Consider the following 26,459-nt stretch of genomic DNA (forward strand, 5'->3'; position numbering starts at 1 on the left):
GGTGCGGGCGGGTTATAGATTACTGAATGAATCCATTTCTTTAATCAAAAGCCTAATAACTCCTCAATCAGACCCCCTTGGAAAAATAATTGCTGAACTCCTGCATGCCCAGACCGTTGCGGCTGACGTCGTCAAGATTGCCAAGAGAAACTGGTTTGTTATCCTGTAATGTTACCGTAAGCTGTGGTTATCGGCTGCGCGTGCCTTTGGAGCAATTAACAGCTCTCAATCAAATCAACCTCTGTTCTCACTCAGAAGCTTCCCAAAAGCCTGAATCCCAGGGAGCTCGTGCCACGAGACTGTACTTTCAAGTCCGACACAGAGGTGGCATGCTGCGCAAAACCCTTGCATTGGCAACAGCAAGCAATACCTACGCTGGCGGCTTCCGCTCTTTGGTGTTCAAACTCATCAGTTCAATTGGCGACAAGTGCTCCGTTCTTGTGCGCTACGATAGACCTGCAGCGATGTGAATTGTCGGATCGCCCGAAGAGGATATCCCGATGACTTTGTCTCCAGCTTCCAGTTCCGCACGGCCCAATGACTCCAATGACTTGCGCAATCCAATGACGACTCGAGTCCCGCGGAGGCTTTCCGGACAGACCATATCCGATCAGAGCGGCCGTGATTCCACCGCTGAGATCATAAACACGGATGACGCGGGTTTTGCCGCGACCGAAGAGATCAACGAAATCAAGCGCTATGAGGACTTTACAACAATCGACTGGGTCCAGGATGCGGTGCAAGAACAAAGGCGTCGTCGGGCCCGTCGAAGAGAAGGTGCCGACTTCTGGGACAAGGAGGGCGCATTTGGTTGGAGGCGAAAAGTGCGCGAGGCATACGACGCCGGCCAGACATGGCTGGTCGTGACCATTGTCGGTGCCATCATCGGGCTGAATGCGGCCTTCCTGAACATTGTTACGGAATGGCTGTCCGATATCAAGTTGGGATATTGCACGACAGCATTTTATTTGAACGAGCAGTTTTGTTGCTGGGGAGCTGATGGAGGTTCGCGTTTGACTTGGATGCTTTCCTCGATGTTGATCTAGCTGACAGTGCAATCCCAGAGTGTCCGGAATGGAAACGTTGGGGTTCGAACGCATACGCGAACTATATAGTGTACTTCATCTTTGCTGTAATTACATTCCGGCCTCTTGCTCAACAGCCAGTGCTGACTCGATTCAGGTTCTATTTGCGTTCACGTCGGCCTTTCTAGTCAAGTCGATTGCAACTTATGCTGCTGGTTCCGGGATTTCCGAAATCAAGTGTATCATTGCTGGCTTCGTGATGAAAGGATTTCTTGGTCCCAGAACCTTGTTGATCAAGTCCATTGGACTTCCTCTTTCAATCGCGTCGGGACTCTCTGTCGGAAAGGAAGGCCCTAGTGTTCACTACGCTGTGTGCACTGGAAACGTCGTCTCCAAGTTTTTCAAAAAGTATAGACGGAATGCTGCCAAGATGAGAGAAATCCTGACTGCGACCGCCGGTGCTGGTGTAGCTGTTGCATTCGGCAGTCCTATTGGCGGCGTGCTGTTCTCGCTAGAGGTATGCAATCTGCGCAATCATCTCGAAAGCATGCTGATGATGTGTTGTAAGGAAATGGCAACGTACTTTCCTCTGAAGACTCTCTGGCGGAGTTACTACTGCGCTTTGGTAGCAACCGGCGTTCTCGCTGTATGTTCAGACTTTACTTATGGCTACAATCTCTGACTCGATTATAGGCAATGAATCCTTTCCGCACTGGCCAGCTGGTCATGTTCCAAGTCTCATATGACCGAACATGGCACTTTTTCGAGCTAATCTTCTTCATAATCATCGGTGTTTTTGGTGGCTTATACGGCGCTTTTGTCATCAAATGGAATCTCCGAGCCCAAGCATTCCGGAAGAAATACCTTTCGTCCTATCCAGTGACCGAGGCCACGATATTGGCAGGGTTAACGGCGTTACTCTGCTATCCGAATATGTTTCTTCGGATTAATATGACGCAGATGATGGAGGTTCTATTTCAAGAATGTGGTGATGATGAACGTACGAACTACGGGGGAATTTGCGAGTTAGTTTCAATGCTTCCTTTGATCATGCTCTCAATGCTGATATCATTCTTTCTCCAGAGCCAAAAATCGATGGTCAATGGTGTTTTCTCTTTTCATCGCCACTCTCCTCCGAATCGTCCTAGTCATCATCTCCTACGGTTGCAAGGTTCCTGCAGGCATTTTTGTGCCTTCCATGGCCATCGGAGCCACGTTTGGGCGGTTCGTAGGAATCCTTGTTCAAGCTTTACACGAATCGTTCCCGGATTCTGAATTCTTTTCGGCATGCGAACCGGATGTTCCATGTATCTCTCCGGGCACTTATGCGTTTCTCGGCGCAGCAGCTGCGCTTAGTGGGATCATGCATCTCACGGTGTCGGTGGTGGTTATCATGTTCGAATTGACCGGCGCACTGACGTATATCCTTCCGACCATGGTACGTTTATCGCTACTACCCTTGGATGTATAGCAGTAACTAATTAGGGAAGATTGTGGTCGGTGTCACGAAAGCCGTCGGCGAAGCCTTTGGCAAAGGTGGTATTGCAGACCGCATGATCTGGTTCAACGGCTTCCCATTCCTCGACAACAAAGAAGACCACATTTTCAATGTTCCCGTGTCTCGGGTCATGACGACAAATCCAGTTTCGTTACCAGCGTCCGGCATGACCTTGCGGGAAGTAGAAACCTTGCTAAGTGAAAAGGAATTCCAAGGGTTTCCCATCGTCGAAAAGCCGAACAATCGGATCTTGGTGGGGTATATTGGTCGCACCGAGCTGAAATACGCCATTGATAAAGCACGACAAAGCAGCCTTCATTCACCAAGCGCCACCTGTCTTTTCACCAAGGAAGCCGCGGCATATTTCCAGAGTAGTCCGACTACCAGGGCAAAGACTCGTCATACGCCGCGTACCTTTGAGGAGCTGGAAGACGCGGCCGGCGTGCAGTACGTTGATTTCTCGCCGTACGTTGACCACACACCCGTGTCTGTCCATGCACGTCTTCCTCTAGAAACGACGATGGAGCTATTCAAGAAGATGGGACCTCGTGTGATTCTTGTGGAGCGTCGTGGTCGACTGATGGGCTTGGTCACCGTCAAGGACTGCCTCAAGTACCAGTTCAAAGTCGAATCACAGGAGCACATGGGAAGCCACAGTCATGCGCATAACTCTTCCCAGTGGTTGGAAGATCGCATATGGCAGTTTCTCCAGAGAATTGGTCGAGCTCTCCAAGCTCCACGGCGCGATGGCAGAGCTGGAGGAGCTCCGAGCTCCCGTTACCATCGACGAAGAAGACACTTTGGGAATGATGGCCATGCCGGCGAAGGTCCGCTTATTGGGGGCGAGGTGGACAACACCCTTGAGTTGGATGAACGAGGTCGATAGATGTTATGTATCTCCTCGGCATGATACCCTATCCAGCTCGTGGAATTGTAGCTTTAACGAAGTTTAACGAACGCATGAAATTTAAATCACGATTGATCCCTCCCAGATCTCCGCCCAGCTCCATCTTGCTCTTCCTCCGACTGAGAATCCGACTCATTCTCCCTCCCAATCAAAGTAATCGTTTCATCCTCATCGAGCGGTTCTTCTTCTTCTCCCCGAGCACTCCGACCATGATCCCTACTAGCACCACGCCTCTTCTTCGTCTTCTCTTCTTCTTGCTCCCTCATCCCAACCAGAATACACCCCACACCCATCATCGCCGCACCAAGCCACCACAACCCCCGCACTTGCTCCCCAAACACAATCATCCCCAGCACCGCGGTGACCAGGAAATTCGTCGAGGTATTCGTAATCGACACTTTGGTCGTTGAAGGGGACACGGTCAGCGCACGCGTAAAGAGCGCCCACATGATGACGTTGCAGAGAACATTCAACCCGAAGCAAGCCTATCAATTGCACTCTTTTAGTCATCACCCCTCAAAAGAGAATTCAGGAGAAGAAGAAATTTGTGTGTATCGTACAGCTCGAACCCAAAACTCAACGAACCCTTCCCCGAGAAAAGGGAGGATACGAGCGATAAAGGAAGCGAAGTTTTTGGTTGATTCTGTGGTTGTCCTACAATGAATACAATAAATCAGCTAATCTTGTTCCCTATTCTATTTCAATGGATGCTGGTTGAAAGTTGGGATTTTACAGTTTCGCAAACAGTCCGTTCAGGGCTGCGAATGCGCCGCTGGCAACGGCTAAAAGGATCCAATGCGTTGCCATGGATCGCGTTCGGGTTCTGCTGTCGCTGCGACTTCGCGTGTGGCTGGGATTACTCGTTGATGAGGACATGATGGGATGATCAATGTATGATCAATGTGTTCAAGGGGTGTTGTTGTTTGATAATGGGGGTTGGAGCTGAGCTGTTGACGTTTGATGTCACGCCTGTTCTGAGTCTGGACCCTGGACTGGAGGTACGGCTGTAATTTACGTATTGGCACTGTAATGAATAGGCATGGTTTGAGGAATAATGGACCTCATGAACCCTCAATTGCGACAAGTCAATCAATCCGCTTGTGATGGACAATCTTCTACACACACAAGCAAGCTGGTGAGATTCCAGAATTGTGTATTTAGTATACTATATACAATAATGCACTTCGTATAACCGTAAACCTGGAGTCCTTGCTCCAGTCTATCATTCGGGCGGTCTATTGTATGATAAACAAACAGTTCTAACATCAAGGAGAGAGCCGCTCAATGCGCCACTTAAAGTCTGCTGCTGTCTGGCCCTCGGTGACCTCTCCGACACGAACATAACGGAATCGATCGTGGAGCCTGCTCTTCCGGCCTTGCCAGAACTCAACGGACTCGGGCACGATGCGAATGCCACCCCACCAGGGGGGCAGCGGGACCTCTTCTACGCCTTCGAATTTCGCCTCCATCTCCTTGACTCGTTGATCCAACACTGAACGGCCGTCGTCGACTTCCTGTCCTTGGGGGAGACTATCTGGGTCAGCGGACCAGAGCACCTTGCTCTGCCAGCTCGCCCAGGCGCCGATCTGACTGCTGCGCTCACGGGTTCGCCAGTACCTCTCGCTTTCTTCCCGCGACAGTGGCTCGATCAAGCCTTCGATGCGCACCTGGCGCTCGACGGTTGGCCAGTGAAACGTCAACGCTGCCCATTTGTTCCCCTGTTCTTGATCCCGGCCGAATACTTGGCCGCCTTTGCCTTCCCTGCTGCCCCAATTGCTATACACCACCCAGCCACGCTCATCGAGCTCCTTGAAATACAGCGTTCGTGCGCTCACGCGACCCGAAGGGAGCGATGCGGTTGCTAGTGTGCATGTTTCCGGTGACGTCGACGACGTAAGCCGAGGATCTTTAAACCACGAGTGGAATTGAAGAAGGGGGTTGGTAGGATGCAGTTGGGCAAGGGTCAGCGGTGGATTGATCACGAATTGGTGTGCGCGTGCCGGATGGCAGAACGGATCGTCTTCTTGATCAGGTTGCGCAGCATCTTCGGCGCGTTTTACTTTTGATTCGGCGTCAAGATCGGTGGGTGGAATGTCACCGGGGGCGACTGCATTCAATGTTTAATCTAGGCATCGAACCCGATCGGCTTACAGACTTACAGACAAGTCTCTTCGGATGAGATCCCATGGCGAATCTTTGGTAACTAAATCTTGGAAGTCGCAGGCTCTGGCGAAGTGTACTGAGATTCCCGTGAAAAGTATACATTGCGGGGCACAGCGATGGATGGTATTGGAGTCATTTGCCTGAGCGAGTGATCGTAAGATGTGAGCTCGGACATTCAAAGACTTATCAATCGGTCCATCTCTTATGCAACCTCAAATTGTCTAGTCTTTCATATTTACCGACACTTTAGGAATCGACTGAGGTGCAGTTCAGCTACGTCAGATCCGCCGTTGAATATGACGGTATCGCGTTCAATTCATGACCTCAGCCAGGAACAGGGTCTCTCGATGCTTATCATGCCGGATTTGGAAGCTAAACCACATGATTTAGGAAATTTACGCGTAATCATGTGACCAACTATCGGTCAATCAATATTCCAGTCCCGGATGAATAGGAATGAAGCTTGAACAAGCTTGACCTGCTTGAAGGACCTTGAGGCTTGGAGGCTTTGAGTCAATACTTATGCTCCAGTCAAAGTCGTCAGATGTAGCCACGTTACCTGAACTGCGCCTTCGACCACGCGTTCTGGAATAGTTTGGTGCTTTACACACAGTGTATTAATAATTGATCTGGTCGTTTCTTGGTTTCGTCATCAATTTCAGTTAGATTTAGACCTTCAACTTGTGAGACATTCTTGACTGGATGAGTCAACGTGGACAGTTGCAATCGTCTCTGTTGAAGACAGTTGAATTAACTCCCCCATAACTGTTATAATAAGTCTGGTATGAAGCTTCTGGTACAGCGGTGACCCGGTTCGAGTTCTCAAGTTGGAATACTGCAGGGAGAGCTTTGGCAGATACTGTATTTCGATCAGGGGGCATGGCTCAGAGCAACGGTTCGAGTGAGAACACCCGCAACCGCGGCATCGTAGTATTCTCTGGCGGCAGTGCAGCAAACAGTTTGGTGGATGTTTTCAATGCCGTGCGCGAGAGCAAAGAATGTCTTTTGAGCTACATTATTCCAATCTCTGACAATGGGGGTTCATCCTCCGAGCTGATTAGGATATTCGGAGGGCCCGGAATCGGAGATGTGCGCAGTATGTTCATTATACAGAAGGCATTGCTCGTATATGGAAGCTTATCTAACTGCTCGTGCAGGTAGATTGGTGCGATTGATTCCAGACGCACCGCCAGAATCTGAACGCGCTGCAATCAAGCGGCTGTTCAATCATCGATTGGATACAAACTCGTCAGTGGCCAAGGAGAGCTGGCAGTCAATTGTTGACGGCACATCGTACCTGTGGGATGGGATCAGCCCTGCGAAGAAGGAGCTCATTCGCTCCTTTTTCAACCATCTGAATCTTGAGATTCTGAAACGGGCTCGTCCCCCGTCAACAACCTTTGACTTTTCTTCTGCGAGCGTCGGGAACCTGTTTCTGACAGGCGCTCGGTTGTTCACCGGCAGCTTTGAGAGCGCTATCTATCTTCTAGGAAGTATAGGTGGTGTGCCATCCGACTTGGTCCGGGTCATCCCGGCAATCAACTCCAACTTCTCCCACCACATCTCTGCAACCTTGGAGAATGGCACGGTGATTGTGGGCCAGAATAGCATCTCACATCCCATTCACATGCCTGGTTCTCCTATTTCCAATCGACGACCAAGCCTACTCCTCGCCGACGGAGATGCTGATGAAGACGATGACCTCGCCTCGCACGCTGTTTCGTACGACGAGGATCATCTCCCTGGCTCGCTACCGAGCCTTCGACACAAGAACATCAGCTACAGCAAGTCTGGAACTGAGGATCTACCGTGCCGGATCTCGCGGATCTGGTATATCAACCCGTACGGGCAGGAGATTCGTCCTCCGGCAAATCCCCGAGTGTTGGAGGCCATCAATGACGCACAAGCCATTGTCTACAGCATCGGGTCGCTATATACATCCATTATTCCGTCCATCGTCTTGCGAGGGGTCGGGAAGGCGATCACGATGAGCCCAGCGCGGCACAAGATTCTCATTTTGAACGGCTCTCTCGACCGCGAGACAGGACCCTCGTCCAATCCTTTCACGGCTATAGACTTTGTGGAGGCCATTGTTCGAGCCGGCGAGGAGAGCCGAGGCAGAGGCCTCCATAGCGCATCCCGCAGCCAACGACTACATGACAACATGACCAGCACCATCGCCGGTCAGACCGGTACAAACATTGCATCCAGTCTACCTACAATCGTCGAGCCACCGAAATCACCATCTCCATCTTCTCGTACACTGCCATACACGTCGTATGTCACGCATATTCTCCACCTGGAGGGACCAGGGACACCAAAAGTTGATAAAGAAAAACTGAGTGCAATGGGGATCGAGACACTACGCCTATACGGACGAAAGGTTATGTCTGAGGATGGCCAAACCGTTCTGGGGATGCGGTACGATCCCAAGGCGCTCATTCAGGCATTGGAGGTCGTCCTCGGAAAGAAGGGCGATGCAATGGTTCGAGGAATGGGAGGCGCCGTCAGTCGGAGGAATACGTTGGATGGAGTATAGGATCTACCAGCTTTCCTGAGTAGCTTTATTAGAGTTTTATAATAATTCTGCTCTTCATCGGGCGTCACTTTATATGTGTAATCGATTTCATTCCGACATGTCCAAAACCCATGAATACAACAATATCGTGGAGCCAGCCCAGATACCCATATCATATCAATAACGCCATGTACTCCACCTCCATGCAATGGAAGCATATATCCCATTCATAACACCTGGCCATCAAACTTCTGAGCGCGCGAAGCGAAGAAAGCGTCATGAGCACATCAAGCCATTATGTACCGGTCCGTTTCTTTGTCGCAAGCTTGAACTGCAACGGGATCAGGTCGCGCCGGGCGCCTGGTCTATCTTTTTGTGTGAGCGGTCTTCGACATGCTGGACAGCCTGCTCGGGCGGGTCTTCCTTGACGGGCATTCTCCTGTTCCGCATGGCGGATCGCTTCCATGATGCATTGGTGGCAGAACAGATGACCTACAAGGAAACTTTAGCACTGGATTCTGCAAATCATATTGTAAGGAGACATACCACAAGCTGTACTTGTAGCATCCGTCGGCGTATCCATACAGATAGCGCATTTTGTTGCCGTCAATATGGTTCGACCCTCCTTATCATCCGCCGACTGCTGCGCCTTTATCGCATCCTCCCGCTGTTTGGAAAGTGCCTTTGACAGCGCGCTCGAATCATTCACTTCTGTGAGATCGACGGCTTCGACATCGTCCAAATTGATAGCTGCCTGAGAGCTTGACGATGATGCTCGCGTTGCTGCTCTGCTAGAGGAACTATCGCTGTCGATTCGTCGTCGTTTGATACCGCGTGGCGGTTGGCTGTTGCTCGCGGAGGACCGTGAGAGGTCGGATGGGCTATTGTTGTCATTGAGACGGTGGTATGGCCTCTCCGGTTGAGGCGGTGATGAGCTGAGGTTCGTCAAGTCGACATAGACGGAGTGACTCGCCATTGATGGGTGCCTTGGTTCGCAGGTAGCGGGTCAACGCTTAGAGTTTGGTATTTTCCGGGGGATTTTGCAGTTTCTTGAAGTTTGTTCAGGCCGGAACAGATCATTAGGACGATATTTATCGGCCCTTAGCATCGAATGATGCCGCTAGAAGCTACTTGACCGTGGCGGATGTAATCAGGATGATACTGATGAATAAAGAAGGCGGTGAGTGGATTCAGAAGGTGAGTTTGGGTGCAAGCTAAAGACGGTGTGTGGCATGTAGGTAATAATCCTGCCTAGGTAGGAATGGTACCTGTCTAAATTTCATACGTATGTCCCATCACGTGATTTATTTTGATTACGCCAATTCACTCCCGCCTTCGTTCATCGGCGTCGCCGCGATCACGGCCGATCAATCGGAAAACAGAGATAAACCGTTTGATTGAAGGGCATGCATGGTTTTCTGGCGAGTGCGAAAGGTTTGCCACTCCAATAAAGGTTAATATTCTCCATGCCATGACGTGAGAACGCCGCGCCGTTCATTCAATCGATGCTCCGGTCTTCAGCTTCTTCCCCCTATACGAGGGGCTTCGCATGTTCCTCGAGTACGAGATGGTGTCGATCGCCATCGCGTCCATATGCCTTTTACAGATCGGGGCTCGTATTCATCTCTCATGTCTCAACTGAAGCTTCGAACAATGATAGCTCGAAACCTAAGTCATTAGCTGGTGTGTACATCTCGACTCTTGCGCGATTCCATCACTAATCATTAGACCAGTTCCCTCTTCAGCGCGGTTCAACGAGATAGGTGTGCAACAAGTGAGCGATTATATACACAAGCAGATCTTTTCGGGCAAGCCAAGGCCGCCAGATGAGACCCTTGTTGCATTAGCAAAAGATCACCTCTCTCGCCATGACCTACTCGGCAAGTCACAAGAGGCGGCGCCGCCAATCGCGTTCGATTTTCCTCCTCTAAAGGGTGAAACGCTTGACGAGCACTTTCATAAGCTAGCTTTGGACGCGTCGGACCCTTACCTGGACTATGCAAAGAAATATGCTTTAGCGAACATCCCGGACATGCCACGAAAATGGGTCAAGAGAAGCGGATGGACCAAGTACAACAACGACGGAACCTGGGAGGCGGTGGATGCACCCGATGAATCGTTGTTAACGTTCGATACCGAAGTGCTTTACAAAGAGAGTCCGTTCGCGGTCATGGCCTGCGCTGCCAGTCCCACGGCTTGGTATGCATGGCTTTCGCCATGGCTGCTGGGTGAGTCGGACAGCGATCGCCATCTTATTCCGCTTGGAGACAAGAACAAACCGCGGATCGTTGTCGGACATAACATTGGCTTCGATCGCGCTCGCGTCCTGGAAGAATATAGCTTGCAGCAATCCAAAAACTTCTTTGTGGATACAATGTCTCTTCATGTCGCCGTCAACGGAATGTGCTCTCAGCAGCGACCAACGTGGATGCGACACAAGAAGAATAAAGATCTAAGGGAGAGAATCGCCAATGACAGCAACACAGTAGAGCTGGCAGCGCTTATCGAACATAAGGTGATGAATGAGGAAGAGGAGGAACTATGGGTTGGGAGAAGCTCTGTCAACTCCCTGAGAGATGTCGCCAAGTTTCACTGTGGTGTGACAATCGACAAGTCCAAGAGAGACTACTTCGGAGAATTGGACAGACACGAGATTGCCAACCGATTCGATGAGCTTTTGGACTACTGCGCCGCCGATGTCGCAATCACCCACCGCGTGTACAAGAAAGTGTTCCCTCACTTTCTCGAAGTCTGTCCCCACCCGGTCAGTTTCGGTGCCTTGCGCCACCTGTCGTCCGTCATATTGCCGGTCAATGAGTCGTGGGAACAGTATGTGTCGGAAGCCGAGAGGATCTACCATCAACGACTGGACGATGTCCAGAGGCGGCTTGTTGAATTGTGTGAGGAGGCAGTCAAGGTCAAAGACAACCCGAGTATATATATGAACGACCCTTGGTTGCGCCAGCTGGACTGGTCTGGCCAGGAAATTAAGATGGTCAAAGGGAAAAAGAAGGGTGACCCTCCTCGCCCGGCAGCGCGCCAAAAAAAGCCCGGCATGCCTAAGTGGTATAAAGATCTCTTCGCTACCAACACGTCTGAGATGAACCTCAGTGTCCGGACCCGGATCGCACCGATATTGCTCAAGCTTTCTTGGGATGGCTATCCGTTAGTTTGGTCTGATAAATATGGGTGGACATTCAAAGTTCCTGTAAGCGAGGCATCGCGGTATGACAATCAGCCGGTGACTGCTTGCGACATGTCAGAGGAGACGAACCCGGACCTTCGCGACGATCGAAAGCATGTCTACTTCAAACTTCCACACAAGGATGGCCCTTCGGCGCGATGTGTCAGTCCCCTGGCCAAGAGTTATTTACAGTACTTTGAGAAGGGGATCTTGTCCTCGAAATACGCTCTTGCAAAGGAAGCTCTGGAGATGAATGCGTCCTGCTCTTATTGGATCAGTGCTCGAGACAGAATCATAAGCCAGCTAGTGGTCTATAAAGGGGATCTACCAGCGGGCAAGAGAGGGGACAAGTCGCTGGGCTTCATCCTGCCTCAGATCATCCCTATGGGGACTATTACTCGGCGTGCTGTTGAGAACACATGGCTGACAGCCAGTAACGCCAAAGAGAATCGTGTGGGGTCGGAGTTGAAAGCCATGATCCGGGCTCCGCCAGGATATGTGTTCGTTGGCGCAGATGTCGACTCCCAAGAACTGTGGATCGCTAGTCTCGTGGGTGATGCACAGTTTCAACTGCATGGTGGCAATGCCATCGGTTTCATGACTCTCGAGGGCTCGAAGGCTGCCGGCACCGATTTGCATTCGCGAACCGCCAAGATCCTGGGCATTTCGCGAAATGATGCCAAAGTGTTCAATTACGGACGGATCTACGGTGCAGGATTGAAGTTTGCGGCAACCCTGCTTCGCCAATTCAATCCGATGCTGTCAGATAAGCAGGCCAATGAGATTGCAACGAAGCTCTACAAAGAGACCAAGGGCACCCGAACGACGCGGAAGTCGTTGAGTGACAATCCCTTCTGGCGTGGTGGTACAGAGTCATTCGTTTTCAATAAACTTGAAGAATTTGCCGAGCAGGAGCGCCCGCGCACACCGGTTCTGGGGGCTGGAATCACTGAGGCGTTGATGCGACGGTTTATCAACAAGGGGAGCTTCATGACGTCGCGAATCAATTGGGCCATCCAGTCCTCTGGTGTGGATTATCTCCATCTTCTGATCATTGCGATGGACTTTTTGATCCGCCGATACAACATTGATGCCCGTTTGGCCATCACTGTTCATGATGAGATCCGGTATCTTGTGAAAGACAAGGACAAGTATCGTGCTGCCATGGCCCTACAGATCGCAAACGTCTGGACGCGGGCTATGTTCTCACAGCAGGTTGGAATCAATGACTTACCCCAGTCATGCGCCTTTTTCTCGGCCATCGACATCGACCATGTGCTCCGGAAAGAGGTTAACATGGACTGCGTCACCCCTTCCCACCCACACAAGATCCCTCATGGAGAGAGTTTGGACATCAATCAGTTGCTGGACAAGGGTGAAGAGGCGTATCTGGATCCATCCATCGATCCAGTCTCGCCGCCTAATCCGGAGAAGTATCCCTACACTCCAAGGGAGTCAGTTATGTCCTCACTTCAGACTTCCAACCGGATCCCATTCATCAAAGCTCAGATCACCAGCGACGACAAAGAGCTTCGCGAGATCATCAAGGAAAGCATGAAGTCGACAGCTGGATCGAAATCATCAGCTTCCGGTGTTACTACTGCTCGCGCACGCAGGCTAAACGCAAAGGAGTCGCCGTCGACACCGCCGGTCACTGCAGAGCCCCAGCGGGCAATTCTCATGGAGGTTCCCCCGAACTTGTATCCCGACTTCCGGAACCCGCCCTCCACGAAGAACTACCGAGATCAACAGAAGCCTCCGCTGAATGCCATCTCAAAGCCGGGCTGGAAGCCTCGTCCGTCCGCACGGATGTAGGCGTCCTTGTCCCGGTCTTCCTCCTTTCCTTCGATCCTGTATATGACTCTCTGTTCCATATCCTGACGGCTGTCAGCCATCCTTGTCGAATCTTTCATCTACTTGTCTCCTTATGTACTATTCTCTGATATCTACTTGCATTGGGTTGGCGTGTTGGGTGGTCTGGGAGGAGGTGATGTCTGTTCATTGGGATATTGACACGAGTAATGCCATGAGATAATGCCTGTATTACTATGCGAGGACAGTGACGAATCTACCAGCCTTTTGTACAGTACTAAACGGGTGTGGTCTTTGAGGGCTGAAATGCATGTAAAGGTGCTTCCTGGATTGTAACTATGCTGTAAAGCTTGTAATGAACTGTATGATTTTCAATATCAGCCAATCAGAGTAGTTTGTTCAATGCATATCAGCCGCGACAGTATAGCGAATTTCAGAAAACTTACCTGCCATCTTGACCGTCAACCCCTAAGAAGTTCGTTATAACGAATGATCAGCTCTGAATGTCATCATTGGCACGTGTTGCCAGATTGAGCTTGGCGGACGAGAGGTCAAGTCTGAGACAGGGACCTGTTGGTCAGGAAGGAGATTGAAAACTCCTTGGGATTTCCCAGCAATGGTGGCATCAAGAAGCTCGATCGCGACGAATGCGGCAGCATTTCGTGCGCTTGAAAAATGAGCGTCTTCACTCGCGACTACGCCATCGACCAGGGCGTGTCCCCCACTGCGGCTGATCACATCGACATCGAGGCACAACAGCAGCGCCCGAGCACGAGCAGCAACAACAACAACAACAACAACAATAACAATGGCAATGACAATGGGTCGACAGGGCGCAACTCGCCGTCGCCGGCGCCCGGTATGAGAGGACGGTCGGACTCAATCACATCCCTCCGCCGTCGCGTGCACCGGTCGAACACAGCGCGATCGTACTACCGAGAAGGAACCAGTCCCGATCGTGGCTGGGAACCAGGAAATGAGCCCGGAATTGATCCTAAGAAGCCATTGCTCCCCGATGGGACCGACCTGAAGCTGTTTCCCGTGGAGCTGCATCGACAGTGCGAGATTACTGTGGTGGACTTCTCGCAGCATGAAATGCGCCAGTATGTGCTGGACAACGACTCGCTGGAGCCGTTTCTACTTCGGGAGCGAGAACCGTGGGTGCAGTGTCGGTGGATTAACGTCAATGGCCTGAGCTGGGATGTGATCCGCATCCTGGGCACGCATAAGAATCTCCACCGACTGGCAATCGAGGACTTGATGAACCCGGACAACCGCACAAAGGTCGACTGGTACTCGGACCATGCGTTCATTGTGATGACGCTGCAGAAATTGGTAGATCTGCGGCGCGATGATAGCAGCGACTCGGACTCGTCTGACGAGGGAGCGGAGCGACCCAGTGAGGACGGGATGTCCGTTTCCAGCAAGAAATTGCCCCGGATGCCGCCGCGCAGAAAGAATCTGTCTGTGATTTTGAGCGCCCTCGCGGATGTTCTCCTGCCGAGTAGCATCAGAGAGAAGGCGAAGAAGAAACGGAAGGAGAAACTGCGAATGGATGGCCGACTTCAAAAATCGGAGACGGTCGATAGCACCATGAGTGACGATGCGTGGAATCGGTCGCCTCGGTCGCGAACGCTGCAGCGCTTCCGGGGCGGCCCGAACGAAGAGCGCATCGAGTTCATGGAGCGCCATGCTGTTCTGGCTTCCCGGGGACTGGCGGCGACTATTGAACAGGTGTCGATCTTCCTCACTGCGGACAACTCGGTGATCTCGTTCTTCGATGCCAGCGCTAATGACGTCGAGGCGCCCATTGTCCGGCGTCTGAGCAGCCCCGAAACTATTCTTCGCCAGTCGTGCGACGCGAGCATGTTGGTGCAGGCAATTCTCGATGCCATCATTGACCTCGCCATTCCAGTCGCCGTAGCATACGAGGACACCATGGGCGATCTCGAAGTCTCCGTGTTGACCGATCCGAACATCGAGCAGTCAAAGAACCTCTACGTCATGACATCAGAGATCACTGTGCTGCGCAATGCGATGCAGCCAATGGTAGCGGTCATCAATGCTCTACGCGACCACCGTTCAGAACCTGTTCAGACGCCAGGGTTTGGAACGATACAATCGTTGAACGACCAGGAGTACATTGGAGCCTCAACGCCCAACTTGAAAAGCATTGGCGGCTCCACTGTCACGATCAGCGCCATGTGCCACACATACCTGGGAGACGTGTTGGATCACTGCATTACGATCGTTGAGCGCTATGACCAAATGAGAAGGTCTGCCGATAACATGATAGATTTGATTTTCAATACAATTGGTGTGTCTTTTGTCTTTTTGAAGATCATGCTATTCCAAATGCTGACTTTGTGCAGGTGCATCTCAGAACGAGAGCATGAAGCAGCTGAGCTTGGTGACATGTCTTTATCTTCCTCTGACATTCTTGACGGTATGTAGCTGTTCAACTCATACACGCAGGGCAAAGCTGATCGCCGGCAGGGATACTTTGGCATGAATTTTGCAAGATTCTCTGGTGTCGAAGACCATAGTGACGTGTAAGTCTCATCTCTTATTCCCCCAAAACCCGAAGAACTTGGCACTGACTTGAATTAGGTTCTTCTGGATAATAGCAATTCCATTCGTGGCAGTTTCCACGATTTTCCTAATGTAAGCTCCATACAACCCGAAGAACTAAACGACAGGATCTAACATGGAACAGGCGCGATATGATCGTCCGTTACTTTGTCAAGATTGCGCAGAGGCGATTGTTCGTTAGCTCGAGGAAGCATCGAGTCGAACGGAAGAAGCGTAGGAGGCAGGAGAGAAGATATGATTAATAGAACGGTGCCATCTCGCGGTTTCTTTCGAAGTGGGATGGGCAAAGTGTATTACATACGACATAGGTATTTATTTGAGGCTAGATATACATGTGCACTGGAATATCTTAATTACATATATCCCTTGATTTCGGGCCGTTGTTCGAGTTTATTCGCCAAAAGGAAATTCCCTATGGATACACGTCGGATTCTACATTTCGTGTAATGTACACTATTCACAGGAGCTCAAAACTCCTTCCTCCGATACGCCCAGTACGCCTTCCACGGTAACCGCCAATCGGACTGCAGCAAGCTTGAATGGAAGATGTCGAAATCAACCCTTTGAAGTCTATCCAGCCACAACTGGGTAGGGACGGCGGGCATCAGGATGCCAAACGCCCGTTCAACTTCCCTCAACTGTTTCTCGTATGGAGATTGAGGGGCCTGCTCTGCTACTGTCTCCGGATGTTCGCCGTTATGTGGGCCGTACTTGAGTCCCTCTTCACCTTCATGTTCAAAGTCATGGCCAACGCTTTGCCCCGCGCGCAGGTTCTTGATCATCTGTCGTGCGGTGATGAGGTGATCACTCGCCCGTGTGGCGACGGTGAAGACGGCGTCTTTGAGACCAGCAGCCTCTGCGCCGTAGCGGAAGACATCCTCTTCTTTAACGCCGGCTTGTGCCATGACGTCTAGCGGTAGAGTGATTGCGCCTTGTTTAGTGCCCGCGCCCTGGGCTCCTCCCCCGTGTGGGCTGCTAGGTTGTTTGGGTTGTTGCTGTGGGAAGGCGACCAATGGTAAACCGCGGAGCACAGCGGAGATGCCTACAGCTTTGCCGATATGTGATGCGACATGGTCCACGGTCAAGGAGGTCATGGGCAATGCGGAGATGGTCAGGTAGAGTAATGTCGAGTAGGTGTTTTCAGCATAAGACTCCAATGCCGAGAGATTGGTGAATGGGGCGTTTGAGATTGTTTGCTCGCGCGCATTGATCATGCGAAGGAACCAGCCCTTGCTGAGCCGCGCGCGGCCCTGTGTCCTTCGGTGAAGGTCTGATATTCCAGCGTTCAACAATAGGGCAACGGGCTCTTTCGGCGGAGTGCCGGCGAGCGTCTTATTGATTGTATCTCGCCAAAACTGTAGGCGCATCAGGCCAATGGTGTATGACGATGTCACTTCAGGGATCATCGACAGGGAAATATTCAGGGCACGGAGGGCTAGGTATAATGTCTGCGCTTGTCGGGGGATGAAGGTGCTGAGGGTATAAGAAGGTCGGTCATACTTCCTGCTCCTTGGTTAGGCTACTGGCATCCTCAACTTGGAAATGAGAAGTACATACCGGACCAGATCGAAGCAGTACTGTCGAGCCGACTCGGTTTCGGCTTCGGCAGCGCCTGTAATAGGTGTGTCGCCGCGAGCAACGCCGACCGTGGCTGTTCTGCTCAGTTCGCGGCATTGACCTCTCCTCAGTCGATATGACCTCACGACCCTTGTCGGGTCTGCAAGCGTTTTTCGTAGCAGTCGCATCTTGGTTTATCGTGCTGATGGATTCGATTTGATTGGTTCTGTGAATTGATTTCCTCAAAGGTACATGGTGTTGAGTAAATGATCTGAGGTTGATAATTCCGGCCCTATTCGAGAAATTGACTTTAAGTCAATCTAGCATTGAGATTTCTCAATACTCCCGTAGTCTTCCGCTGCCACTATTGTTGCTTGGAGCTTCGATGGTTTGCGCGCGCAAATGACGTTGGGACAGAATACCTGTCGATCCTGATTGGCCCGTTGATTACAGTAAATTTATCGTATTCCGCCAAATTACGATTACCTAAGCGGGTTATATTAACTAACTACAGCTAGTTAGGTGTCGCGCTTGTGTTGATCACGCCAAAGTCGCGTCTCGTGCGTTGATCGAGTTCGAATCTTGCATCTTTGCATCGCCCGCCTCTGCTGTTGCCGGGATTTAATTTCTAATTTAGTTGTATTTTATTCGCAATGAGTCATATTGATTCAGACGAACGACCGGCGAAGAAGCGCCGTTTCTTTGACGTTGACGAGCCCGCTGTTAGTGCACCAAATGCGGTTTCTACAGAGAGCCCTGTTTCCTCTGCAAGTTGGACAGACTCGGCTGCGACCCAGTCGTTCCCGGCGGATTCTAAAGTTTTGAACACATTATCACCGGAGAATGGCCGTCCGCAGGCGAGCAGCTTTGACGCGAAGCTTTTCTCCAGTATAATCGGGCAAGATGTGCCGGATGATACCATTTCCAAGGTCCGACAGATTGCCGGGAATGATATGGAACGGGCTATCAATGTTTTTTTGGATGGTTCATGGCAGATGGACGCGAGCAGGCTCGCTACAACGACACCCCAGCCGTCGCCAATGGCGTCCGTCGCGCTCAAGGATCCCGAACCCACGCCTCCTGAAACGCCCGCTAAACCAGTCGAGGAAGGCTCAAAGGTTCTTGACTCTATGCCAATTCGTAGGTACATTGGCTCTTTCGGAGTCGCAGCATGGGCTACAAGAAGCGGCTACAATTTAGTCCGGCATGAGGAGAAGGTCAAGATCGAAAGAACTCGTCTCAAGTCCAAAGTTGGTCGGGGGGGTCGGATTATTACGAGCCAAAAAGCAGATATCCTGACCCGGTTCACAAACTCTCGGGGCGAGGAGGTCGGTCGCTTAGAACAAGACATGGCGTCGTGGATTTCTACTTTGATCGATCAGAGAATCTGCGAGTTTGACGGCGTGTGCGTATTCGCGCCTGAAAGGCTCAAGGTGAATGACACTATCTACTTGCAGCTGAAGTGCTTCATCCTTAGAGATGCGTTCTTTCCTGAGCCCTTCCGCAATCTGGATGAGGATCGTGCCTCCGGTCTCTTTGATCAAACCGAAACAAGCGAGGAGCGTGACCTACGTCTCCGTCAGGTCGCACTTGTCAAACTCTTCCAGGAAATCAATCTTCAGCCAACCATATCTAACACGGCAAGCCTAGGAAACAAGAATGACGGCCTTCTGAAGTCGGCCGAGATGGCAGAACAGGCAGAGAAGAACAAAAAGGAGAGACCCAAAGAAGCTACTTCCGTGGAAGACGGAACTAGTGATGAAGAAGATGGCGAGCTGCAAGAAGATCAGCTCGATACACTGTACAAGAAGGCGCAGTCATTTGATTTCAGTACACCCGAAGCTGAGCCGGCTGAGACGTTCAGAATGAAACTGCGAAAATACCAGAAGCAAGCCTTGCATTGGATGCTGGCGAAAGAAAAGGATATGAAACTGGACCGGCAGGCTTCGATGCATCCGCTGTGGGAAGAATATAAGTGGCCAACAAAGGACGCCGACGACAAGTCGCTGCCGACTGTGGCTGGCCGTGACTATTTTTATGTCAATCCATACTCTGGCGAGCTGAGCTTGGATTTCCCTGTCCAAGAGCAGCATTGTCTAGGCGGAATTTTGGCCGATGAGATGGGCTTGGGTAAGACCATCGAGATGCTCAGTCTCATGCACACCCACAGAACTATGCCCGGATCTCCCTCTACAACCCCTATTCAGCCAGAAAATCGAAATTCTACTGGAATTGTGCAGGCTCCATACACTACACTTGTAGTCGCGCCAACATCCCTCCTTGCTCAATGGGAATCCGAGGCGCAAAAGGCATCAGTTCCTGGAACTATGCGAACCATGATCTATTACGGAGCAGGCCGGTCGCCGGATCTGCAGCAACTATGCAGAGCCGAGAATGCCAACGAAGCTCCTCATATGATCATCACGAGCTATGGTGTTGTCCTGTCAGATTTTCAGAGACTTGTCTCTCAGGGTGGACCACAGTCCGGGCATGGGCTGTTCTCGGTCGAATTCTTTCGCATTATTCTAGACGAAGCCCATTTGATCAAGAACCGTCGTGCCAAATCCGCCCGAGCCTGTTACGAGCTCAAGGGTCTGCATCGATGGATCCTGACTGGCACGCCGATTGTCAACCGTCTTGAAGACCTCTACAGCTTGGTCAAGTTCTTAAAAGTCGAGCCGTGGTGTAATTTCTCATTCTGGAGAACTTTCATAACGGTGCCGTTCGAGTCGAAAGACTACGTTCGCGCCCTCAATGTCGTCCAAACAGTGTTGGAACCATTGGTCCTCAGGCGAACGAAGTCCATGAAAACTCCTGATGGCGAGCCGTTGGTGCCCCTTCCCCGCCGTATTGTCAATGTGGAAGAAATTGAGCTGTCAGAGCGAGAGAGGGAGATCTATGATCTGATTTATACGCGCGCTAAACGTACATACAACACCAACGCAGAGGCCGGTACTCTGCTAAAATCCTATTCGACAATCTTTGCGCAGATCCTTCGTTTACGGCAGACTTGCTGCCATCCGATTCTTACCCGAAACAGCCTCATCGTTGCCGAGGAAGAGGATGCCGCTATAGCGGCTCAAGCGGCAAATGAAATGAAGGACGACATGGACCTTCAAGAGCTGATTGACCGATTCACTGCATCCACCGAGTCGGACGAGCCACAAGATCCAATGGCACGCTTTACTGCACAGGCCCTGCGGCAGATCCAGAATGAGTCCAGCGGTGAATGTCCGATCTGCTCGGAGGAACCAATGATCGAGCCGGCGGTAACCAGCTGCTGGCACAGCGCGTGCAAGAAATGTCTCGAAGATTACCTCAAACATGAAGAAAGCAAGGGTCAGCTCGCTCGTTGTGTCACATGTCGAAGCACGATCACACGTCGCGATATCTTCGAGATCGTCAAGCACCAATCGCCGAGTTTCACCTCTCAAGATGATGATTTGTACAGTGGCAGTCCCGTGACGCCTTCGCAGGCACCGCCAAAGATCACGCTTCGGCGGATATACCCCTACTCGCCGTCGGCTCGCACATCCGCCAAAATTCTGGCACTGATCAACCACCTGACAAGGCTACCGCGGGGGACCAAATCTGTCGTCTTTTCTCAGTTTACCACTTTCCTCGATCTGATCGGACCGCAACTGACAAAAGCGGGGATCAAGTTCCTCCGTCTCGACGGGACAATGTCGCAGAAAGCGCGCGCCGAGGTGATTAAGCAGTTCACCAACATGGAGACTTATGAAGAAGATGAGCTAGACGAGAACTACGATCTAGAACAAAAATTGGCCCAGCGCAAGTCGGCCCAGGGTGGAGCAACCTCGACGCCTGACGTGCTCCTGATCAGTTTAAAAGCCGGAGGCGTTGGACTGAACCTCACGGCAGCGAATAACGTGTTCATGATGGATCCGTGGTGGAGTTTTGCCGTGGAGGCTCAGGCGATCGACCGGGTACATCGCATGGGCCAGACGAAGGACGTAACCGTGACGCGATTTGTAGTCAAGGACTCCATTGAGGTCCGCATGCTCCGCGTCCAGGAGCGGAAGATGAAGATTGCGGGAACATTAGGTCTGCGGGTTGGAGGCGATGGGAGCGAAGAGGAGAGGAACAAGGAGCGGATCGAGGAACTGCGCTTGCTTTTCGAGTGATATAAATTCGGTAATGCACACCTTGCCCGATGTATGTACAGTATAGAGAAAACTAGAATTCTCAATATTGCCGTCCAAGTATGGGTACAGTGGGATCTCGTAGTCATCGCTTGGGTTTGCTAGAGCATAGCCCTGATAAGTACACGTGAAGGGTTAGGGTTAGGGTTATACCTCGGTACTTTGACAGAAATATCAGGCATAGCCCATCAGGACAGGATGTGGGACGCTCCAATCACCAGAGACGTAGGAATAGACAGACAAAGCCTTTCTGACACATGTACCTCTATGGAAGGCTTTCGCCGTCGAACTGAGTCGCAACGGTGAAAGTTTCCGACATATGTCGGTCTGCGGTCAGCAAGCTATCGAAATCATCAGGTAGCTTCAGTTTCCCTTTGCAAATCTCTGTCATCCTGCATGAATTTCCATCGAAAACCATCATCAGCTCTCAAGTCTGCCGGCAATTTTCATCAAGGATTAACGAGGGACTGGCTAATCCGAGACCTATATAAGGTGCCTCTAGGAACGTCTGCAGCTATGCAAGCACCTTATCCAACAGATGTTTGTTCTGTACTTGACGACCGTGATTGAGAAGCTGATGAACCATGAAAGCCACTTCCAGACAGTACAAATTTAGAATGCTTCAAAAGATTGAGGATGCCGCCATCGATGCAGAGGTGGCTTCCCTCTTGGCCAGGGGCTGGGAGATTGCGGGCAACATACAGGGTGAAAAGGCAGTGGACCAACTTCGCAGTGCTGATAAAAACTTTGATGTGAACGAGATTGCGCGGTACTACACCCTGAAACATGTCGAGAAAACCATTCAAGGAAGGGATGGAAATTCCATTATTTTGTCCATATATCGGCCCATGAAACCCGATGTTCTCTCTGGACGGCCCGGTATCTACTACGTTCACAGCGGTGGTATGACTTTTGGCAACCGATTCTACGGTCTTTCGACTGTGCTTCCCTTTGTTCTCCATAAGCGGGCCGTGTGCGTCGCCGTTGAATATCGCCTTGCCCCGGAGCACCGCGCTCCCGCAGCTCTGAACGACTGCTACGACGCCCTGAAGTGGGTCGGTGAACATCTTGACGAACTCGGCATTCATCAGAAGAAACTACTGATCGTGGGGCGAGGTGCTGGCGGTGCCTTGGCCGCTGGTACCGTTCTTCAGATGCGCGACAACAATGAGGGGCCCGAGCTTTGCGGGATGATGCTAAATTCTCCAATGCTCGACGATCGTACCAACCCCATGAGCATGTCTTCCCGCAAGAACAAAAATGTACACTGGACACACGAGAGCAACGTCTACGCCTGGCAACAAGTCTTGGGCAATGACTACAACACGGACAATGTCAGCCCATACATAGCTCCAGCGCGTGCGACTGATCTTTCCCGTCTGCCGCCAACCTACATCGACGTTGGCGAAAGGGAGATCTTGGTTGATGAGGTGCTTGACTTCGCAACGAAACTCCAGGAGGCAGATGTCAAGTTGGTGTGCCGATGCTGGAAAGATGTGTATCATTGCCAGGACATCGTGAAACGGAAATCCAAACTGCGCTCGAAAATTCTCCAAGATCGGTTCAAATGGATGGACATTATGATGTTGCCTTCTGACCGTGATGACTACTTACTTGGGGTCATTGACTTTGCCTGACCTTAGGTGAAGCATGGTGTTGTCTACATCGAACAGATTTTCTTTGGTCATAAATTGCTTTTGAACAAAGACTCCTCAGACAAGGTTTGGTCTATTCTCAGCAATAGTACTTTGGGACGTGAGGTCTCAAACTTGTGCGAATATTGCTCGAGCAACTGTTCAAGCGCAACACAGAACTCTGTAGTAAGTATCAACTGAATGTGAAATGTTTGTCGCATCATCAGCTCAATCAGCTGCGAATCTCAACAAAATATACTATCCATAACACCAGGTCTAATAGTAATGTCAACGAGCTAAGTACCCAAGCGCTGTAGCCCTGATATCCGTACAGAAAACGTAATCGGGCAATATTGGGTTCGTGGATGGATACCTTGAGCCCTAACATGTGCCACAAAACGGAGTTTTCCGGGGGTAATATTCTAGCCAATGGAGCATACCTACAAGAATTCGGCATTGCCTACTGCAATGTACAACATAGGACGTAGGGGAGCACAGAGGTTCTTGCCAACGGACAAAGACGACGGAGCCCTCTTTGACCATCCAATTCTGACAAAGTTTTTGTTTTCTTAGCTCTACTTCAAACTTTGCAATTGACCTGGATTACAATAATGAATACTTCTGGCAACATAATGTCTACGGTTAGCAAGCATTCAACTGCTATCCAGGCAGATTTACTTCTTCAAAAGTCCCCCTTGTACACTATCTACTGGTAGGAGTCAGATTACGAAACCACATCATATCTTGACAAACTATGGATGCCAAGAAAGTGTCGCCATGATTCCAGATCCTGTGCAGAAGTCAATTTATCGAGGATTCAAGCATCGAAGTCCTAATATCAGCACCGACTTAAACTTGATTATTTCGAATCGACAGAACCTTTCGGAGCGGTAGTCTATGCCGCATAGACACAATTTGCTTAAATGAATCATGACCTTGTTAGAATGCAGTCAGAAGAATTCCCTATTGCATGCCTAGGATATAGGTTGGATGTAGGACACATTGTAACCAGGCGTACAAATGAACAAAGACGGGAAAAACTATTCCTATTCAGTCAAAGGCTTCGTTCCCATTCTTTATCTCGAATATTTCGCAATTTGCTGGAATCGCAGCATAACGGGTGCTTCCGATATCATGCCTATTTTCAGGCAGCAAGTCATCTCTGAGCAGATCTATTCCTCCCTCACAACTACTACCATTTTACCTGAATTTTTCATTTGTAAACCTCATCAGCCCTCGAGTTTACCGGAAAACACCCATCAGAGACTGAGAATGGATATCCGGACGTGGAGTGTATATATATATGGCCTCAAACATCGTTTTCCATCGTCAAGAATCCTATTCAACTGACATTCGTAACACACTCATTGGTCCAGATTCAAACACTACTGCACCATGGCACCTCCCTATGAAAAATACGATCCCGAGCTGGCGGCCATTCTGGCCAAATCCGGCGCTCCGGACGTCTTCGATGATGAAGCCTTGAAAGCGCAACGTGAATTCGAGAGAAAATTTGACGTGAAAAAGCTCCTGGAACAGTTTCCTACTCTCGAGCATGAGGAGATAACCATTGAAGGTGCCCATCACAACACTTTTGCTTTGTCCATTTTCCGCCCCAAAGATAAAGACAAGAAGGTCAAGGTCCCCGGTATCTACTATATTCATGGCGGCGGTATGATTTTTGGCCACCGCTTTAGTGGAATCGAGACTGTGCTTCCGTTTGTTGCCAAGTATCAAGCTGTCTGCATCTCAGTTGAGTACCGTCTTGCCCCGGAGAATCGCGCACCATCTGCTACCTATGACTGTTACGACGGTCTGCTGTGGGTTGGTGAGAACTTGAAGGAACTCGGAATCGACAAGAGCAAACTCCTAATCCTGGGACGCTCTGCTGGTGCCGCCTTGGCCGCTGGCACCGTTCTTCGGATGCGCGACTACAAGGCGGGTCCCAAGATTTGCGGCATGATCCTGAACTTTCCCATGCTCGACGATCGTAGCAACACCAATTCCTGCAAGGAGTTCGAAGACACGAAGCCTTGGAGCCGTCAGAGTAACGAGTACGCGTGGAAACAGGTATTGGGTTATGCGTATGGCACTGCTCAAGTCAGCTCCTATATTGCTCCGGCGCGTGAGACTGACCTTACCCGTCTTCCGCCAACTTACATCGATGTCGGTTCTGCGGAAATCTTCCGAGACGAGGCGAATGACTTTGCCAAGAGACTTGGTAAAGCCAAAGTCAGTGTGGAATTCGTGCAGTGGGAGGGGGGATACCACTGCTTTGACAATGTAAAAGGGCCTTGCAAGCTGCGTGACAAGGCTATCAAGGCTCGATATTCCTGGATGGAGCGCGTGCTTGGGTTGAAGGCTTGTGGACTTGTAATATGAACTGAGCGGAATTAGCACGGAGTTCTAGGTCAACATTATTTAGATAGAATTGAAATGGTTTTGATATACATAATAACCTTGTAGACTCTTCAGACGACCATCACTGCGGTATCAAAAGCATCTCTCGTCAGAACCTCCTTATGTGACATTGGGTATGGAAAATAGCAATGAATCACATACTACGTATTGTTTTGCTTAGAAGGATATGTCCTGCTTTAAGAAGTTTCTTTGGTTAAAAGGTTCGACTTCATTCAACATAGGTGCGGAACTCACAGACAAGGACTGTACATTTGGCTTATATTGTCAACAATAAGTAAACGTTAAACTAAACCGTTCGGAAACAAGGGCCATATATTTCGCTATATTTAATTACTCGCAAAGATCGAAGTCGCCAGACAGATAAGCTTCATCCAGATCGTCAGATTTAACACGCCTTTCCGCCATGAGCTCCTCACATAAAAGCTTAGCCTCGTCCAGCGTCATATCTGGCTTGAACAAATGTTTCGTGATCATACTTCGCAATTCAGGCGACAATTTGTCCACCAGGAGCGGATCGAGGACTTGGTGCCATCCTCCCACCAATCCATTTGCTGCGGAGCCACGCTGACGGTAGATATAATCCTCTGAGAAGGATCAACAGGGAAGAGTGCAAGGATCTTGCGATGATCAGGTTTAGAGCGATCAGCAAGCTCAAAGGGACGAACGCGGTGCTGCAAGGTATTTGGGAAGGTCAACCCTTAACACATTTGACATTTTGTTTGATTTCTGATGCAGAATCGCTTTGCATATGTCCATTTCGGCCCGATATACTTATCAAGATGAGCCGACCCCTGAGACGGGAAGACAGGTATAATATGCCTGACTGTAACTACCTGGGCAACTGCCCCTAAGTGCCGTGTAGTTATCTTGAGAAATCCTTTTCGGCAATACTGATGCTACGTCCAAATCGAGACGCGTAGCCTGTTCCACGGTAGTTTGAGTGAAGTGAAAGTGTTGGAAACGGATCGGTTTAGACGATGGCGCA

At 50.5% G+C, this 26,459-nt stretch overlaps 11 protein-coding genes across 11 annotated transcripts; 7 read left to right on the forward strand and 4 right to left on the reverse strand.

Moving 5' to 3' along the window:
• Positions 1-500: 500 nt before the first annotated feature.
• VTN49DRAFT_3148 (uncharacterized protein) lies at positions 501-3,409 on the forward strand (the record flags this gene model as incomplete). The annotated part of the gene is made up of 7 exons (XM_069410952.1): positions 501-1,005; positions 1,065-1,132; positions 1,183-1,542; positions 1,594-1,671; positions 1,719-2,050; positions 2,109-2,463; positions 2,516-3,409. The coding sequence occupies 7 exons, from the start codon at positions 501-503 to the stop codon at positions 3,407-3,409; spliced, it is 2,592 nt and encodes an 863-aa protein (XP_069268426.1).
• An 86-nt stretch (positions 3,410-3,495) lies between these two features.
• VTN49DRAFT_3149 (uncharacterized protein) lies at positions 3,496-4,306 on the reverse strand (the record flags this gene model as incomplete). The annotated part of the gene is made up of 3 exons (XM_069410953.1): positions 3,496-3,915; positions 3,991-4,084; positions 4,164-4,306. 3 exons carry the CDS (start codon positions 4,304-4,306, stop codon positions 3,496-3,498), a joined length of 657 nt encoding a protein of 218 aa, XP_069268427.1.
• Positions 4,307-4,695: 389 nt separating this feature from the next.
• Positions 4,696-5,617, reverse strand: VTN49DRAFT_3150 (uncharacterized protein; the record flags this gene model as incomplete). Its single annotated transcript, XM_069410955.1, has 2 exons — positions 4,696-5,537; positions 5,590-5,617. The coding sequence occupies 2 exons, from the start codon at positions 5,615-5,617 to the stop codon at positions 4,696-4,698; spliced, it is 870 nt and encodes a 289-aa protein (XP_069268428.1).
• Positions 5,618-6,472: 855 nt separating this feature from the next.
• VTN49DRAFT_3151 (uncharacterized protein) lies at positions 6,473-8,132 on the forward strand (the record flags this gene model as incomplete). Its single annotated transcript, XM_069410956.1, has 2 exons — positions 6,473-6,689; positions 6,751-8,132. 2 exons carry the CDS (start codon positions 6,473-6,475, stop codon positions 8,130-8,132), a joined length of 1,599 nt encoding a protein of 532 aa, XP_069268429.1.
• A 274-nt stretch (positions 8,133-8,406) lies between these two features.
• Positions 8,407-9,087, reverse strand: VTN49DRAFT_3152 (uncharacterized protein; the record flags this gene model as incomplete). Its single annotated transcript, XM_069410957.1, has 2 exons — positions 8,407-8,603; positions 8,658-9,087. 2 exons carry the CDS (start codon positions 9,085-9,087, stop codon positions 8,407-8,409), a joined length of 627 nt encoding a protein of 208 aa, XP_069268430.1.
• A 529-nt stretch (positions 9,088-9,616) lies between these two features.
• VTN49DRAFT_3153 (uncharacterized protein) lies at positions 9,617-13,110 on the forward strand (the record flags this gene model as incomplete). Its single annotated transcript, XM_069410958.1, has 2 exons — positions 9,617-9,794; positions 9,845-13,110. The coding sequence occupies 2 exons, from the start codon at positions 9,617-9,619 to the stop codon at positions 13,108-13,110; spliced, it is 3,444 nt and encodes a 1,147-aa protein (XP_069268431.1).
• A 672-nt stretch (positions 13,111-13,782) lies between these two features.
• Positions 13,783-15,941, forward strand: VTN49DRAFT_3154 (uncharacterized protein; the record flags this gene model as incomplete). The annotated part of the gene is made up of 5 exons (XM_069410959.1): positions 13,783-15,424; positions 15,480-15,553; positions 15,604-15,659; positions 15,718-15,771; positions 15,824-15,941. The coding sequence occupies 5 exons, from the start codon at positions 13,783-13,785 to the stop codon at positions 15,939-15,941; spliced, it is 1,944 nt and encodes a 647-aa protein (XP_069268432.1).
• A 225-nt stretch (positions 15,942-16,166) lies between these two features.
• VTN49DRAFT_3155 (uncharacterized protein) lies at positions 16,167-17,444 on the reverse strand (the record flags this gene model as incomplete). The annotated part of the gene is made up of 2 exons (XM_069410960.1): positions 16,167-17,202; positions 17,257-17,444. 2 exons carry the CDS (start codon positions 17,442-17,444, stop codon positions 16,167-16,169), a joined length of 1,224 nt encoding a protein of 407 aa, XP_069268433.1.
• A 465-nt stretch (positions 17,445-17,909) lies between these two features.
• Positions 17,910-21,401, forward strand: VTN49DRAFT_3156 (uncharacterized protein; the record flags this gene model as incomplete). Its single annotated transcript, XM_069410961.1, has 1 exon — positions 17,910-21,401. One exon carries the CDS (start codon positions 17,910-17,912, stop codon positions 21,399-21,401), a length of 3,492 nt encoding a protein of 1,163 aa, XP_069268434.1.
• A 602-nt stretch (positions 21,402-22,003) lies between these two features.
• Positions 22,004-23,056, forward strand: VTN49DRAFT_3157 (uncharacterized protein; the record flags this gene model as incomplete). Its single annotated transcript, XM_069410962.1, has 1 exon — positions 22,004-23,056. One exon carries the CDS (start codon positions 22,004-22,006, stop codon positions 23,054-23,056), a length of 1,053 nt encoding a protein of 350 aa, XP_069268435.1.
• A 1,392-nt stretch (positions 23,057-24,448) lies between these two features.
• Positions 24,449-25,435, forward strand: VTN49DRAFT_3158 (uncharacterized protein; the record flags this gene model as incomplete). Its single annotated transcript, XM_069410963.1, has 1 exon — positions 24,449-25,435. One exon carries the CDS (start codon positions 24,449-24,451, stop codon positions 25,433-25,435), a length of 987 nt encoding a protein of 328 aa, XP_069268436.1.
• Positions 25,436-26,459: the final 1,024 nt, after the last annotated feature.

The sequence above is a fragment of the Thermomyces lanuginosus genome (genome assembly GCF_041956635.1).
Source record: "Thermomyces lanuginosus strain ATCC 200065 unplaced genomic scaffold VTN49scaffold_28, whole genome shotgun sequence".
Taxonomy (NCBI): Eukaryota; Fungi; Ascomycota; class Eurotiomycetes; order Eurotiales; family Trichocomaceae; genus Thermomyces; species Thermomyces lanuginosus.